At 33.9% G+C, this 15676-nt stretch overlaps 1 protein-coding gene across 1 annotated transcript in view; it reads right to left on the bottom strand.

Moving 5' to 3' along the window:
- Positions 1-1140: 1140 nt before the first annotated feature.
- LOC126185060 (uncharacterized) overlaps positions 1141-15676 on the bottom strand; it is a 131595-nt gene continuing 117059 nt past the window's right edge. The window contains exon 5 of the mRNA XM_049927817.1: positions 1141-1252. Coding sequence (XP_049783774.1) covers positions 1173-1252 — 80 coding nt within the window. The 3' untranslated portion in view covers positions 1141-1172. The remainder of the gene's footprint in view (positions 1253-15676) is intronic.

The raw sequence follows: 15676 nt of genomic DNA on the forward strand, positions 1-15676 counted from the left end.
TCTCTCAGCATGTGATTTCCGTAATTTTGGAGCGCTTACGAAAGACATTCGTGCCCACTGATGTCTGAACAAGGACTTAGATGCCTGGGTAGAATCAAGGCTCAGTAGGCAAATGCAAACAGTGTAGTCAGTGTAAATGTTTGGATGTTATGAATGTTAAAGCTCGTTACACTCCGCATCCGCGGATTACCTCCTCTGCGTAAAGTTCCCTTGCCAATAATGATATTTATTGGAAAAACCACCTCACTTTAAGGAAGCATATCAATAAATTGCTTCTGCTTTTATTATACAATGAGCAGATTTCCCCACCATCTGCACTCAGACATCTTCCTACATCCCCTGGATCACTGAAATTAGCCCATCCTGCGTGAGAAATGATTACTGAACGTTTGATATAATCCATTCCCAGGACCATCGTATTAAAATTGTGATATAAATTTGGTTTGCTCAGCTAATATAATAAAATGGGCTATAATCTTTTAACCATTTCAAACAATGTTGCACTCAGTACAATCACGATATAATGAGACTTCGTCTATTCTCAATAGTTGAAAAACGAAAATGAGGACACCATTCAGTTTTCATCTCAGTCTGCTTAAGTGACTGAAGCCTCTGCCTTCACGTTTACCAGTACATTTCTTTGAAGAGATAAATTGACAAACAGCTGTCCTTAACATGTGTTGTATTACCACGTCATTTGAAAAACTATTATCAGAGTAATAGATATATCTTAGACAATGAATAAAGCATTTCAGTTTCTCCACTGTTAAAGACTGGATCTATGTGCAGTCCATTGCTCTCTGGAGATGCTGATGGAGATGCTGCTTCGAAAGACTCCATATGGATATAGCACTGTAGCTTGAGATACTGAAAGATAAATATGACGCATGCCTTTCTAAATGACTGCAAACATGTCGATCATGTATGCTGATCTACTTGCAAACCATTGATGTTATGTGATCTCAATGATATCCACTTCAGTTGATCCCTAGTCTTTATGTTTATATGTGAATGACTGTGAAAGGAGTTGAACTTCTTTGTCTTGATAGCGCTCAGGGTACACTAATTACAACATTTCAGTTCTGAAATATGTACTATGACTGCCACAAAATTAACGTTTTTAGTACTGTTTGTAAATTACCTGTTTGTTTCACATCCTTCTAGAATTGTCTTCACTCATCCAGTGGTGTCCGAATAACTTCAGGAAATACTAGAATGATACTGACTCCATAAACGTAGATGACGGCCAACACTGCAACAACATAATTTACTTCTTACATTTATGTTAACAAAATGTCACATATTCCATAGATGTAATATTAATTATTTGTTATAGATGCTATTGCTGTACTTGTACTCTTAATTATGAATTATAAATATGTTTATGCAAAAGCAGAAACAGTGAAAGGTCTCAAAAGTAACCATCCTGAAGAAAAACCATTTTATTACTGTCTGCTGCTGTAACAGTGTTGATATGAATTTAAACAACCATGCAGAACTTAATGGAGTGATGATAAAGGTCAACAAGAGGGCTAGAAATGAATTCACACTTGGTTTCTATTTTACTCTGTCTCACTTTTTGTTGTGTTAACCTATTGTGTAGTGCTATGAGGTCTAAGATTCACTGACACTGATAAATGCAATGCTTCTGAGTTTCCAATCGTTTAGACTATTCAATTTTCTGCCCAATATTTCCATGCCCCATTAGTCGCTTTTTTAGATGCTCTGAACAGTGGTTTTATTTGTCGTTATACCCTGAAATCAAATCAGGGTTGCAACTGATGTCTTGATCGCCCACAGTTGAACATCAGACTCCTTTATCAATGTTTAACAATTTCTCTTTCATTCTGACTTCCATCTCGAAATATTAATCAAATAACTTATCAAACAGATTTCACAAGCTCCTCTTTATCCTGAAATCCAATCAATCACATAGTGAAACGTCTTGCTGCTGATCAATTGGACTATCTTCAGCAACAAGACCATAAACAACTGAAACCACACACACACACACACACACACACACACACACACACACACACACACACACACACACACAGAGAGAGAGAGAGAGAGAGAGAGAGAGAGAGAGAGAGAGAGAGAGAGAGAGAGAGAGTGTGTGTGTGTGTGTGTGTGTGTGTGTGTGTGTGTGTGTGTGTGTAGTAATCTGATCCAACTTAAAATGTTTTTCTGTTAACATTAGAGTGCTGCAACTAATTTACTTCCCATAGCTGAATAAAATAAAGATGCTGCTATGGTTATGGGAGAACCTCATGGGAGCAGGTAACATTGGAGCTGGCCAGGCGCTTAAATAGACGACAATTGGCAATAGTACCCCACTTTTTATGGTACATGGAGGGACCCCAAATATCGTCTATTAATACCAAAAATAATTCAACCAAATACCAAAACACTGCTACAAAACCAAATTCAACCAAATCGAAATTCAAATTTTAATGATTTTATCATAAGTTAAATTGTAAATTGTAAATTTAACCAAATATGGAATTGACTGAAAATCAGATAATTATAAATTTTTTACTGAATAAAAAAATCATGTGCCTGAAAAATGTAAGAAACATAAACACTGAAAATATAAATATATAAATAAATAGAAAATAATCTTGTTTTCATTCTTTAAAAATTTATAATTTTTTCGTATAAATTAGCTTAGATATTCACAACCATAGTGGGAATTAGTGAAGTTCGGTGGCAGGCGGAACAAGACTTTTGGTCAGGCGAATACAGGGTTAGATATACAAAATGAAATAGGGGTAATGCAGGAGTAGGTTTAATAATGAATAAAAAAATGGGAGTGCGAGTAAGCTACTACAAACAGCATAGTGAACGCATTATTGTGGCCAAGATAGACACGAAGCCCACACCGACTCCAATAGTACAAGTTTATATGCCAACTAGCTCTGCAGATGATGAATAAATTGATGAAATGTATGATGAGATAAAAGAAATTATTCAGGTAGTGAAGGGAGACGAAAATTTAATAGTCATGGGTGACTGGAATTCGAGAGTAGGAAAAGGGAGAGAAGGAAACATAGTAGGTGAATATAGATTGGGGGAAAGAAATGAAAGAGGAAGCTATCTGGTAGAATTTTGCACAGAGCATAACTTAATCATAGCTAACACTTGGTTCAAGAATCATAAAAGAATGTTGTACACATGGAAGAATCTTGGAAATACTAGAAGGTATCAGATAGATTATATAATGGTAAGACAGAGATTTAGGAACCAGGTATGAAATTGTAAGACATTTCCAGGGGCAGATGTGGACTCTGACCACAATCTATTGGTTATGACCTGTAGATTAAAACTAAAGAAACTGCAAAAAGGTGGGAATTTAAGCAGATGGGATCTGGACAAACTTATTAAACCAGAGGTTGTACAGAGTTTCAGGGACAGCATAAGGGAACAATTGTCACAAATGGGGGAAAGAAATACAGTAGAAAAAGAATGGGTAGCTCTGAGGGATGAAGTAGTGAAGGCAGCAGAGGATCAAGTAGGTAAAAAGACAAGGGCCAGTAGAAATCCTTGGGTAACAGAAGAAATATTGAATTTAATTGATGAAAGGAGAAAATATAAAAATGGAGTAAATGAAGCAGGCAAAAAGGAATACAAACGTCTCAAAAATGAGATCGACAGGAAGTGCAAAATGGCTAAGCGGGGATGGCGAGATGACAAATGTAAGGATGTAGAGGCTTATCTCACTAGGGGTAAGATAGATACTGCCTACAGGAAAATTAAAGAGACCTTCGGAGAAAAGAGAACCACTTGTATGAATATCAAAAGCTCAGATGGAAACCCAGTTCTAAGCAAAGAAGGGAAAGCAGAAAGGTGGAAGGAGTATTAGAAGGGTCTATACAAGGGCGATGTACTTGAGGACAATATTCTGCAAATGGAAGAGAATGTAGATGAACACAAAATGGGAGATATGATACTGCGTGAAGAGTTTGACAGAGCACTGAAATATCTGGGTCGAAACAAGGCCCTGGGATAGATAACATTCCATTAGAACTACTGGCGGCCTTGGGAGAGACAGTCCTGACAAAAATCTACCATCTGGTGAGCAAGATGTATGAGACAGGCGAAATACCCTCAGACTTCAAGAAGAATATAATAATTCCAATCCCAAGGAAGCAGGTGTTGACAGATGTGAAAATTACCGAACAATCAGTTTAATAAGCCACAGCTGCAAAATACTAACGCGAATTCTTTACAGACGAATGGAAAAACTAAAGTGCGCGTCATTTATGTTAGCGGCCGAGTTTAGGTTCGTTCTGCGCATCTGACGTCAAAAAACACAGTCAGCCAATGAACAGAGAACGATGTTGCCACATCTCGACTGCAGTGCAGAGCATGGACGAGTGTCTTCAGTTTTAGAAACGTTCAGTCATAAATAAAGTAATAGAACAAAAGCAATGTCTTGATAGCAGACATTCTTTTATAGAAAGTTTGGAAAAAGCATTCTTTATACCAATTGCTTCATATTCTATTAATTAATTAAACCAAACAAGCAATAAGACTCCTAATTCAGGTGATAGCAAGGAATGGTGTTTGTATCACTCTCATGAACCGCTTTTTCGCAATAAAGAACAGCGGTAATTGTTTATTTCCTATTGTACTTCGACGAAGCGTGAGTAATTCATAGTCATACCAACAGTGTTTGTCAGTATTTTGCATGATGTGTTATAGTCCTCATGGCGTAATGTAGTCAGACGAGGTGCGTTAGCGTAACGGTTAAGGTGTTGGGCTGCTACGCGAAAGGTAATGAGTTCAAACCTTGTGCGGTGTTTAATATTTTCATTATTTAAAAACAATATCGAAGTGCCTTACTTCACGAATTATATTCGTTTGAATGCAATTTTTTTGAAATTTCTAGTGCTTTGTCTCTTCATTAACCCTTTCGCTGCTGCAGACACGTGCTCGCCGCATTCCTCGCTGTGCGCGATTTTGTTATCACTGCACTGCTCGCATGTACAGACACAAGGTGTCCCCACTGCTTTGACACACTTATCATTCGATCTCACAAAAACTATTTGGCCCAAAAATTTGATTTTTACATGTCTTCTTGACTGATACCTTCCCCCCATAAATGACTTAATTTTGTTTCAATGTTCAACGCAGTTATTATGCAGCATTAAATGTAGTAAACCATTGCACGAAATTTTGAAGAGTTTGCAGAGGTAGAAGTCCATAGCGTATACTTTCCGTATGATCGATTTTAGTTGCCACAATGTTGAGAATGAAATGTGGACAAGATACCTAAATTTCATATGAAATTTACTGTATGTAATATTGAGAAATATTCCATCTTTCACGACTGTAATAAAAGTATTATTTACACCGGACGCGTTTGGCTTTATTTTAAAGCATTTCAATCAAGGAAAGGTATGGCACATACACAACGGTACTCATGTTCTCTTTCTTGTTTTTGTTCCACAGTCGCAGTTTTACCAATGGTACTGAAATATATTCCTCTTCTGCAACTGTAATAAGGGGCTTATTTAGACCATATGCGTTTCTCTCTTTTGAAGCATCTTCAGTGGACAGTATTTTGTCTCCTCCATTGCCAAGTCACCTTTCGTAGTTTTGTGCTGCAGTAACACAATATTCAACGTTTGTGTTGGCAGATCAGTGTTATAGCAAATAAATGATGTTTGTGTGTGCCACACACAAAAATTATATTTGACATAGCTCAGAGCACTTTACTGATAGACGGTATATTCAAGTCCTAATGTTTTTGTAAGTCCACAGTTTTGTTTAATGTATTTTGTCTACTTCCTTTTGATTGATTGAAGTGCTTTAAAATAAAGCCAAACGTGCTCAGTGTAAATAAAACTTTTGTTAAAGTCTCAAAAGACGGAATATTTCGCAATATTACATACGACACCTATGTGGTACTTAAATGAGCTATTGTTATACAGTAAATTTTATATGAAATTTAGGTACCTTGTCCACATTTCATTCTCAACATTGTGGCAACTAAAATCGACCATTCTGAAAGTATACTCTATGGACTTTTACCTCTGCAAACTCTTCAAAATTTCGTGCAATGGCTTACAATATTTAATGCTGCATAATAACTGCGTTGAACAACGAAACAAAATTAAGTCATTTCTGGGGGGAAGGTATCAGTCAAGAAGATGTGTAAAAATCAATTTTTTGGGCCAAATAGTTTTTGTGGAATCGATTGATAAGAGTGTCAAAGCAGTCGGAACACGATGTGTCTGCACAGGCGAGCAGTGCAGTGACAAAATCGCACACAGCACGGAATGCAGGGAGCACGTCTTTGTAGCAGCGAAAGGGTTAATGCAGCCGAGGTGGCTTTGCTTCATGAACTGCACGCTCCCCCCTAAACATAAGCTTGCGAACTGTGCTATACTACGGCGCTGCTTCTATTGGCGCGTGCGTCGTGTGAAACTGGCAATGCAGCAATCTCCCGTGTCTGGGCGGGCATGCGAGAGCCGCCGAGATAAAAGAATTGAACTATAGTAGAAGCCGACCTTGGGGAAGATCAGTTTGGATTCCGTAGCAATATTGGAACACGTGAGGCAATACTGACCTTACGACTTATCTTAGAAGTAAGATTAAGGAAAGACAAACCTACGTTTCTAGCATTTGTAGACTTAGAGAAAGCTTTTGACAATGTTGACTAGAATACTCTCTTTCAAATTCTGAAGGTGGCAGGCATAAAATACAGGGAGCGAAAGGCTATTTACAATTTGTACAGAGACCAGATGGCAGTTATAAGAGTCAAGGAACATGAAAGGGAAGCAGGGGTTGGGAAGGGAGTGAGACCAGGTTGTAGCCTCTCCCCGATGTTATTCAATCTGTATATTGAGCAAGCAGTAAAGGAAACAAAAGAAAAATTTGGTGTAGGTATTAAATCCATGGAGAAGAAATAAAAAATTTAAGGTTCGCCGATGACATTGCAATTCTGTCAGAGACAGCAAAGGACTTGGAAGAGCAGTTGAATGGAATGGACAGTGTCTTGAAAAGGGGATATAAGATGAACATCAACAAAAGCAAAATGAGGATAATGGAATGTAGTTGAATTAACTCGGGTGATGCTGAGGGAATTAGATTAGGAAATGAGACACTTCAAGCAGTAAAGAAGTTTTGCTATTTGGGGAGCAAAATAACTGATGATGGTCGAAGTAGAGAGGATATAAAATGTAGGCTGGCAATGGCCAGAAAAGCGTTTCTGAAGAAGAGAAATTTGTTTACATCGAGTGTAGATTTGAGTGTCAGGAAGTCGTTTCTGAAAGTATTTGTATGGGTGTAGCCATGCATGGAAGTGAAACATGGACGATAAATAGTTTAGACAAGAAGAGAATAGAAGCCTTCGAAAGCCTACAGAACAATGCTGAAGATTAGATGGGTAGATCACATAACTAATGAGGAGGTATTGAATAGAATTGGGGAGAAGAAGAGTTTGTGGAACAACTTGACAAGAAGTGGAAACCAGTAGGTAGGACATGTTCTGAGGCATCAAGGGATCACAAAGTTAGCATTGGAGGGCAGTGTGGAGGGTAAAAATCGTAGAGGGAGACCAAGAGATGAATACACTAAGCAGATTCAGAAGGATGTAGGTTGCAGTAAGTACTGGGAGATGAAGAAGCTTGCACAGTATAGAGTAGCATAGAGAGCTGCATCAAACCAGTCTTAGGACTGAAGACCGCAACAAAGTTCAATGTAATATTTGCAATTATTATTTTAAACAATAAATCATTACAAAGTTTGAAAAGCACAAAACATAATGATGCTATTGATTATTTGAAAGAAATTTATGGAGAGAGTAAGAATACGAATTTTATGATTATGTGGATACATATACATATAATTGGGAAAAAATTGAAGAAAAAATAAATTTTCTCTTTAATATGACAGTAAAAAATTGCAAATAATTATTATGAGGTAATAAATACAAAAGTTTTATAGATATTTTAAAAAATCACTTATATATACAAATGAAAGAAATTGCTAATTTTGCAATTCACCAAAAATATGCAGAATAGATTTGTTTATATATTATTTTTAAAAGTGTATCACTCTACTATCCTAAAAATAAAACTATATTTGATAATATTGTATGCTATAAAAGCTAAAGTATCATTAGGAATTTTCTTATCGAAAGTAGCATATAATTTCATATTAGTTTATTTTGTTGCTACAATAATTTTTTGAGTCATATATATAACACAACTGGAATAATTTGTAATAAAATTATGTGGGTTTGTATCAGTGTTACTCTGTTACTCTGTTAAAATCACAAAATGTATCATAAGCTTTGAAAAGTTCAGTAATTTGATATTTTCTAATAATAAGTAACCAACAAACCAATTATTTCTTTGATTTATTTGAAAAACAGCAAAAATAACACAAGGCATAATAAACTCTGCTGATTTATAATGATTTGTTACATCTACCACAAAATTATTTGGAGTACTCAATCCAGCGATTTCAGAACTTTGTCATTAGTAGAAAAATATTTTACGATTTTTTATCTTTCTTCCTCGAATTTAAGTTCATTTCTGTTTCATCTTTAACAATAAGTACCACAATTTCTACATTTTCAACAGTAATTTAACTTTGTTATAGTGAAGCACCTATTATTTGAACTCCAGAGTTATTTAAAGTTATTTATATCAGCCTGTGTCAGTATGCAACCTTCAGCACTTGAAGACCATGTAAAAATTATAGTTAAAACTCCTTCCAACATTACTTTTTTATGATATTTAAAAAATCAACCTAATATTTAGAAAGGATAAAGAACTTCTATCTTATTTTTTATTTTATCATTATTAATAACATTTCCCATATACATTTTATCAAAAAGGGACAAAATTAATTTAATAAAACTGATGAAGGAATGGAAGGTTCTACCATTCCTGATAAAATATGATTTCCTTTTTTTTATAGTTATAAAACCAAATAATTTTCTGTGGTTTATCAGTTAACTTTTTGTTAGATTTTCCATCATGTACAGAGTAATCTCAACCATCGGCATGAACAATTTTGATGCTCATATGCAATTGAGATTGATTTGGGTAAACATTACCATCACAAACATTTATATTAATTTCAATATCTTAATTAAGAAGATTTAAATTTTTTTATTTTCCTCATTCACTGTAAAAGAATAAAGTTGATAGATGTCAGTCTTGATCATTCATAAAGATTAAAATTGAAAAGGATTAAATGTTTGGTTTGGTTATAAAGGTTAAAGTTTTTTAAGTTATTTCTAAAGATAAAACAATTTTAATCATTATAATCCATTTCTAAATTAACTGTCACATCAGTAACAAAACATATATCAAATTATTATTTTTGTTGGTAATATTTATTTTTAAATCCTTAATTGTTATGAAATGAATTGAAACAGGATTTAAATAGAAAGGGACAGGAATAATGAAGAGAAGTTTAAATAAATGAGGAAACAACTTAGAATATGACAGTTATAAAAACCAATTACTAATGCAATAGAAAAAGATAAAAAAGGAATTCACAGTCTTGGTGCGAATATCTTAAAAGTTACAGAAGAAAACAGAAAAGTCCCTAATCAAATAATTACTTACAATCATCAGAAGTATTTAGAAGAATTAAACAACATGATATTTGCATTGTAAAAATGATGAATTGAAGTAAAAAAATAAATAAAGAACTTTCAAAAAACAATTGCAAACATAGTAAAGATTTATTAAATTTAAACATATAACATCTTGCTGAGCAGTTAAAAATTTGGTTAATTTATTTGTGGTCATTTGTGTTCATTTAAGTAAAAACTACTATGAGATAGTTACGGATACAGTCCTAATACAGCTTTCGCTGTTGCTATATTTCAAAATTTAAATTTAATAATGGAACAGTTTCCGCAGTTTGAAAAAAATAAATTTATGAAGAATGAGAAAAATTTACAGAATCAGAAATAAATTAGAAACAGAACCAGAAATCAATAAAGAATTAGAATAAAAGATAGAAATCATAACTAAAGTGTTTTACAAAGAATTATCTAACGTTTTTAAGTAAACTAAAGGTTATATTGATTTCAAAAATAAATGGTCAGTAGATGTCAGTGATCCAGCTGATGAAAAGCTTGTAGTGAATGCGAAATATTGAGAAACAGAATTAAATAATCTTGTCATCAAAGCTCAATTCACAAATATATTTACACAATTTAACAAGCATGTTGTTAAGAAGTATATGAAACTGAATTAAAACATTTTGTTATAAAATCTTAAATACAAGTATTGTAATACAATTCAATTAAAGAAATACAATTTAGAATAGTGCTACAGAACATATAATAATAACTTAAATAGCTTCAAATGAACATGTACTTATTCTTTAGTTGAATTCAATGGACGAATAGAATGAGCTACAGGATAAACAAATAATTTAATTTTTATTTATAACTGGAATTAAACAAAACACATAATTTTGAATATGGATTTATTCTTAATAGTTTTGTTATTGGTAAAAATATGGATCAAGATTTATCATATTATGATTTTGATATTTCATTAAGTGTGTATGATGATATTTGTCACATAACTACTGCTAATCGATAAGTAAAAATATTGCATAAACAATTGTTTTAACCATAATATTAAAAGATTAAAGGAGATGAAACATCAGTTTTAGTTGGTGAAATTTAATTTTATGCTGATGGATAATCATGCATAACTTGTCCTTTTGTACAATTATATCTGGTTTCTGAATTCTAAAAATTTAGTGATATACATCTCTCACGCAAAACCCAACAAAAGTGGAAGACAAAGAAGTAAAGGGATTTGTAGTTTGTAAAAAAAAGGAAATAGGTTAAAAAATTGTAGATGCTGGGACCTAGTCTAATATAATTAGTGAAGAAATACTTGATGAAATATATAAACTGATAAAGAAAAGTTTTAAAAGAAGAAAAGTTTCTTTTGGTGTACATGGATTATAGCAGAAATATCTTCTGGTGACTTGATAGGTAACTCAGATAGAAATAAGGAATATAAATATTTACTAATTACAATTGATGTTTAATCAAAATTTGTTCCATCTATCACTATTAAATATAAATCAGGTTAAAGTATTTCAGAAGCTTTTGGGAAAAAGCATTTTTCTCAAAAAGTTTCCAAACTGATAATCATAAAGAATTTCATATTAAAGATTTTCAAGAACTTATTAAATTCATTTCTTATGTTTTTGAAAATTAAAGACTTCAGTTGTTGAAAGATTTACTAGGGCATTAAAAGAAAACAATTGGCAAGGTTTGCACTAAAATTAAAGAAACTGGTTGCTGAATATAAAAATAAAAAAACATTCAACATTAATAATGAAGCCTATAGAAGTTACTCACTCTATTATGGCATATTATAATGAACCCAGATATAAAATATGTATCAAAGCTTCGCTCACATATATATCTTGTAGAAAGAGCTATAAAATTGAAAGACAGTGAAGTTTTTGTTAACTGATTTGCTTTTGGCATATCATCTAATTGTTAGGCATCAAATAACAATGTTAATACATGAACATGAACCATGGACCTTACCACAACAGAGGGGTATCAGTAGAGAGGCCAGACAGACATGTGGTTCCTCAAGAGGGGCAGCAGCTTTTTCAGTAGTTGCAGGGGTACCAGTCTGAATGATTGACTGATCTTGCCTTGTAACACTAACCAAAACGGCCTTTCTGTGCTTGTACTGTGAACTGCTGAAAGCAAGGGGAAACTACAGCCATAATTTTTCCCAAGGGCATGTAGCTTTACTGTATGGTTAAATGATGATGACGTCCTCTTAGGTAAAATATTCCGGAGGGAAAATAGTTCTCCATTCAGATCATCAGGTGGGGACTACTCAGGAGGACGTTGTTATCGGGAGAAAGAAAACTGGCGTTCTACGGATTGGAGTGTGGAATGTCAGATCCCTTAATTGGACAGGTAGGTTAGAAAATTTAAAAACGAAAATCGATAGTTTAAAGTTTGATATAGTGGGAATATGTGAAGTTAGGTGGCAGATGGAACAAGACTTCTGGTCAAATGAATGCAGGGTTATAAATACAAAATCATATCATGCTTGAGTAGGTATAATAATGAATAAAAATAGGAGTGCAGGTAAGCTACTACAAACAGCTTAGTGAACATATTATTGTGGTCAAGATAGACACAAAGCCCATCCCTACCACAATAGTAAAAGGTTATATGTGAACTAGCTCCACAGATGACGAAGAGATTGATGAAATGTATGATCAGATAAAATAAATTATTGAGATAGTGAAAGGAAACGAAAATTTAATAGTAATGGGTGACTGGTATTCGATAGTAGGAAAAGGAAGAGAAGGAAACGTACTAGGAGAATATGGATTGGAGGTAAGAAATTAAAGAGGAAGCCATCTCGTAGAATTTTGGTCAGAGCATAACTCAATCATAGCTAACACTTGGTTCAAGAATCATAAAAGAAGGTTGTATATATGGAAGAGGTTTTAAATTGTAAGACATTTCCAGGGGCAGATGTGGACTCTGACCACAATATATTCGTTATGACCTGTAGATGAAAACTGAAGAAACTGCAAAAGGAAAGGAATTTAAGGAGATGGGATCTGGATAAACTGACTAAACCACAGGTTATAGAGTCTCAGGAAGAGCATTAGGGAACGATTGAGAGGAGTGGGGGAAAGAAATACAATAGAAGAAGAATGGGTAGCTTTGAGGAATGAAATATTGAAGGCAGCAGAGGATCAAGTAGGTAAAAAGACAAGGGCTAGTGGAAATCTTTGGGTAACAGAAGATATTTTATAATTTAATTGGTGAAAGAATAAAATATAAAATACAGTAAATGAAGCAGGAACAAAGAAATACAAACATCTCAAAAATGAGATCGACAGGAAGTGCAAAAAGGATAATCAGAGATGGGTAGAGGACAAATCTAAGGATGTAGACGCATATCTTACTAGGGGTATGATAGATACTGCCTACAGGAAAATAAAGAGACCTTTGGAGAAAACAGAACCACTTGCATCAATATCAAGAGCTGAGATGGGAACCCAGTTCGAAGCATAGAAGGGAAATCAGAAAGGTGGAAGTAGTATATAGAGGGTCTATACAAGGGCAATGTTCTTGAAGACAATATTATAGAAATGTAAGAGGATGTAGATGAAGATGAAATGGGAGATGTGATACTGCATGAAGAGTTTGACAGAGCACTGAAAGACCTAAGCCGAAACAAGGCCCTGGGAATAGACAACATTCCATTAGAACTACTGATAGCCTTGGGAGAGCCAGCCCTGACAAAACTCTACCATCTCGTGAGCAAGAAAGGCGAAATACCCTCAGGCTTCAAGAAGAATATAATAATTTCAATCCCAAAGAAAGCAGGTGTTGCCAGATGTGAAAATTACTGAACAATCAGTTTAATAAGCCACAACTGCAAAATACTAACATGAATTCTTTAGAGACGAATGGAAAAACTGGTAGAAGCCGACCTTGGGGAAGATCAGTTTGGATTCCGGTAGAAATGTTGGAACACATGAGGCAATACTGACCCTACGACTTATCTTAGAAAATAGATTAAGGAAAGGCAAACCTACGTTTCTAGCATTTATAGACTTAGAGAAAGCTTTCGACAATGTTGACTGGAATACTCTCTTTCAAATTCTGAAGGTGGCAGGGGTAAAATACAGGGAGCGAAAGGGTATTTACAATTTGTACAGAAACCAGTTAGCAGTTATAAGACTTGAGGGGAAGGAGTGGTTGGAAAGGGAGTGAGACAGGGTTGTAGCATATCCCCGATGTTATTCAATCTGTAAAGGAAAGAAAAGCAGTAAAGGAAAGAAAAGAAAAATTTGGAGTAGGAAGTAAAATCCATGGAGAAGAAATAAAAACTTTCAGGTTCGTCAATGACATCGTTATTCTGCCAGAGACAGCAAAGGACCTGGAAGGGCAGCTGAACGGAATGGACAGTGTCTTGAAAGGATGATATAAGATGAACATCAACAAAACGAAAACGATGATAATGGAAAAGCAAAATGAGGATAGTGGAATATATTCGGATTAAATTGGGTGATGCTGAGGGTATTAGATTAGGAAATAAGACGCTTAAAGTAGTAAATGAGTTTTGCTATTTGGGGAGCAAAGTAACTGATGATGGTCGAAGTAGAGAGGATATAAAATGTAGACTGGCAATGGCAAGGAAAGAGTTTCTGAAGGAGTGAAATTTTTTAACATCAAGTATTGACTCAAGTGTCCGGAAGTCGTTTCTGAAAGTATTTGTATGAAGTGAACGTGGACGATGAATAGTTAGGACAAGAAGAGAACAGAATCTTTCGAAATGTGGTGCTAAAGAAGAATGCTAAAAATTAGACGGGTAGATCACATAACTAAAGAAGACATATTGAATAAAATTAGGGAGAAGAGATATTTGTGGCACACCTTGACTAGAAAACTGATCGGTTGGTAGGACATGTTCTGAGGCATCAAGGGGTCACCAATTTCGTATTGGAGGGCAGCATGGAGGGTAAAAATCGTAGAGGAAGACCAAGGGGTGAATACACTAAGCAGATTCAGAGGGATGTAGGTTGTAGTAGGTACTGGGAGATGGAGAAGTTTGCACAAGATAGATTTGGATGGAGAGCTGAATCAAACCAATCGCTCGACTGAAGGCAACAACAACAGCAAGTAAATATTTAAAATTTATTTGTGAAAGGGAATAATATTAGAATTAAAATTTTTGAAGATGAATAACATTAAAATTAAAAGCTAGTATCATAACAGATTAGATTTGCTATGTCATCAGTAAATTTTTGTGGCTTATGTAACATGTTAAATTTGGAATGATATTCAATTCTTAAATTTTCATCTGCTCTTTGATATAAATTCATTGAATTCGGGAAAGAACGAAGTCTTAACATTTTTTCACATTTAGGCAGTCTGTTTCTATCTTTATTTAATTGTTTTTGATATCTTTTTCTTTGCCTCCTAATGATATAATAATTATATCTAACATTATAATAATATAATATTAAAATAACAATGCTGAACCTTAATCAACAGTATTTGTTAAGAAATCGTGTTTGGCAATATTCTTTCTATTTAATCATTTTCTACATCTATCTTCTCTGAAGTGGTATTAACTGTTTCTCTTTCATTTTCAATTTTTCGATCCACTAATTCAATTACTTCTTCATTCTTCAATTTATTTATTCATTGTTACTTATTTCACATTTTATTTACTTTTTGAATTTGTTCTATAAAATTATGTGTGTTCTATTTCGTTTGTTTATGAATTTATTATTTATTTTCTAATTTTACATTCACCATGTTTTCATAGGGATCGTAAGATATCATTAGTAACCCATTATGTAATATATGTAGCTTCTTTTTTTCTAGAAGATAAAATTAAAAGATACATATACTAGATTCATTAATGAACATAGTTTTTTCATTACTTTTAACTCTGTCTGGTGGATGCCCTTTAAATTTTCTTAAATAGTCATATTACATTCAGCAATATTATTGCTACCATCTTGATTTTTATCTTTATAATTTAATAATTCTGCTACTCCCTGTGTTTTAAACCAAGCATTATTTCCATCAGTTAACATCAATAATTCTTCATTACTAAATACAAATTTATTGCCTTTAATATGTTAATTCGTTTATTAGATAAAGTTATTT

Source organism: Schistocerca cancellata, chromosome 4 (assembly GCF_023864275.1).
Source record: "Schistocerca cancellata isolate TAMUIC-IGC-003103 chromosome 4, iqSchCanc2.1, whole genome shotgun sequence".
Taxonomy (NCBI): Eukaryota; Metazoa; Arthropoda; class Insecta; order Orthoptera; family Acrididae; genus Schistocerca; species Schistocerca cancellata.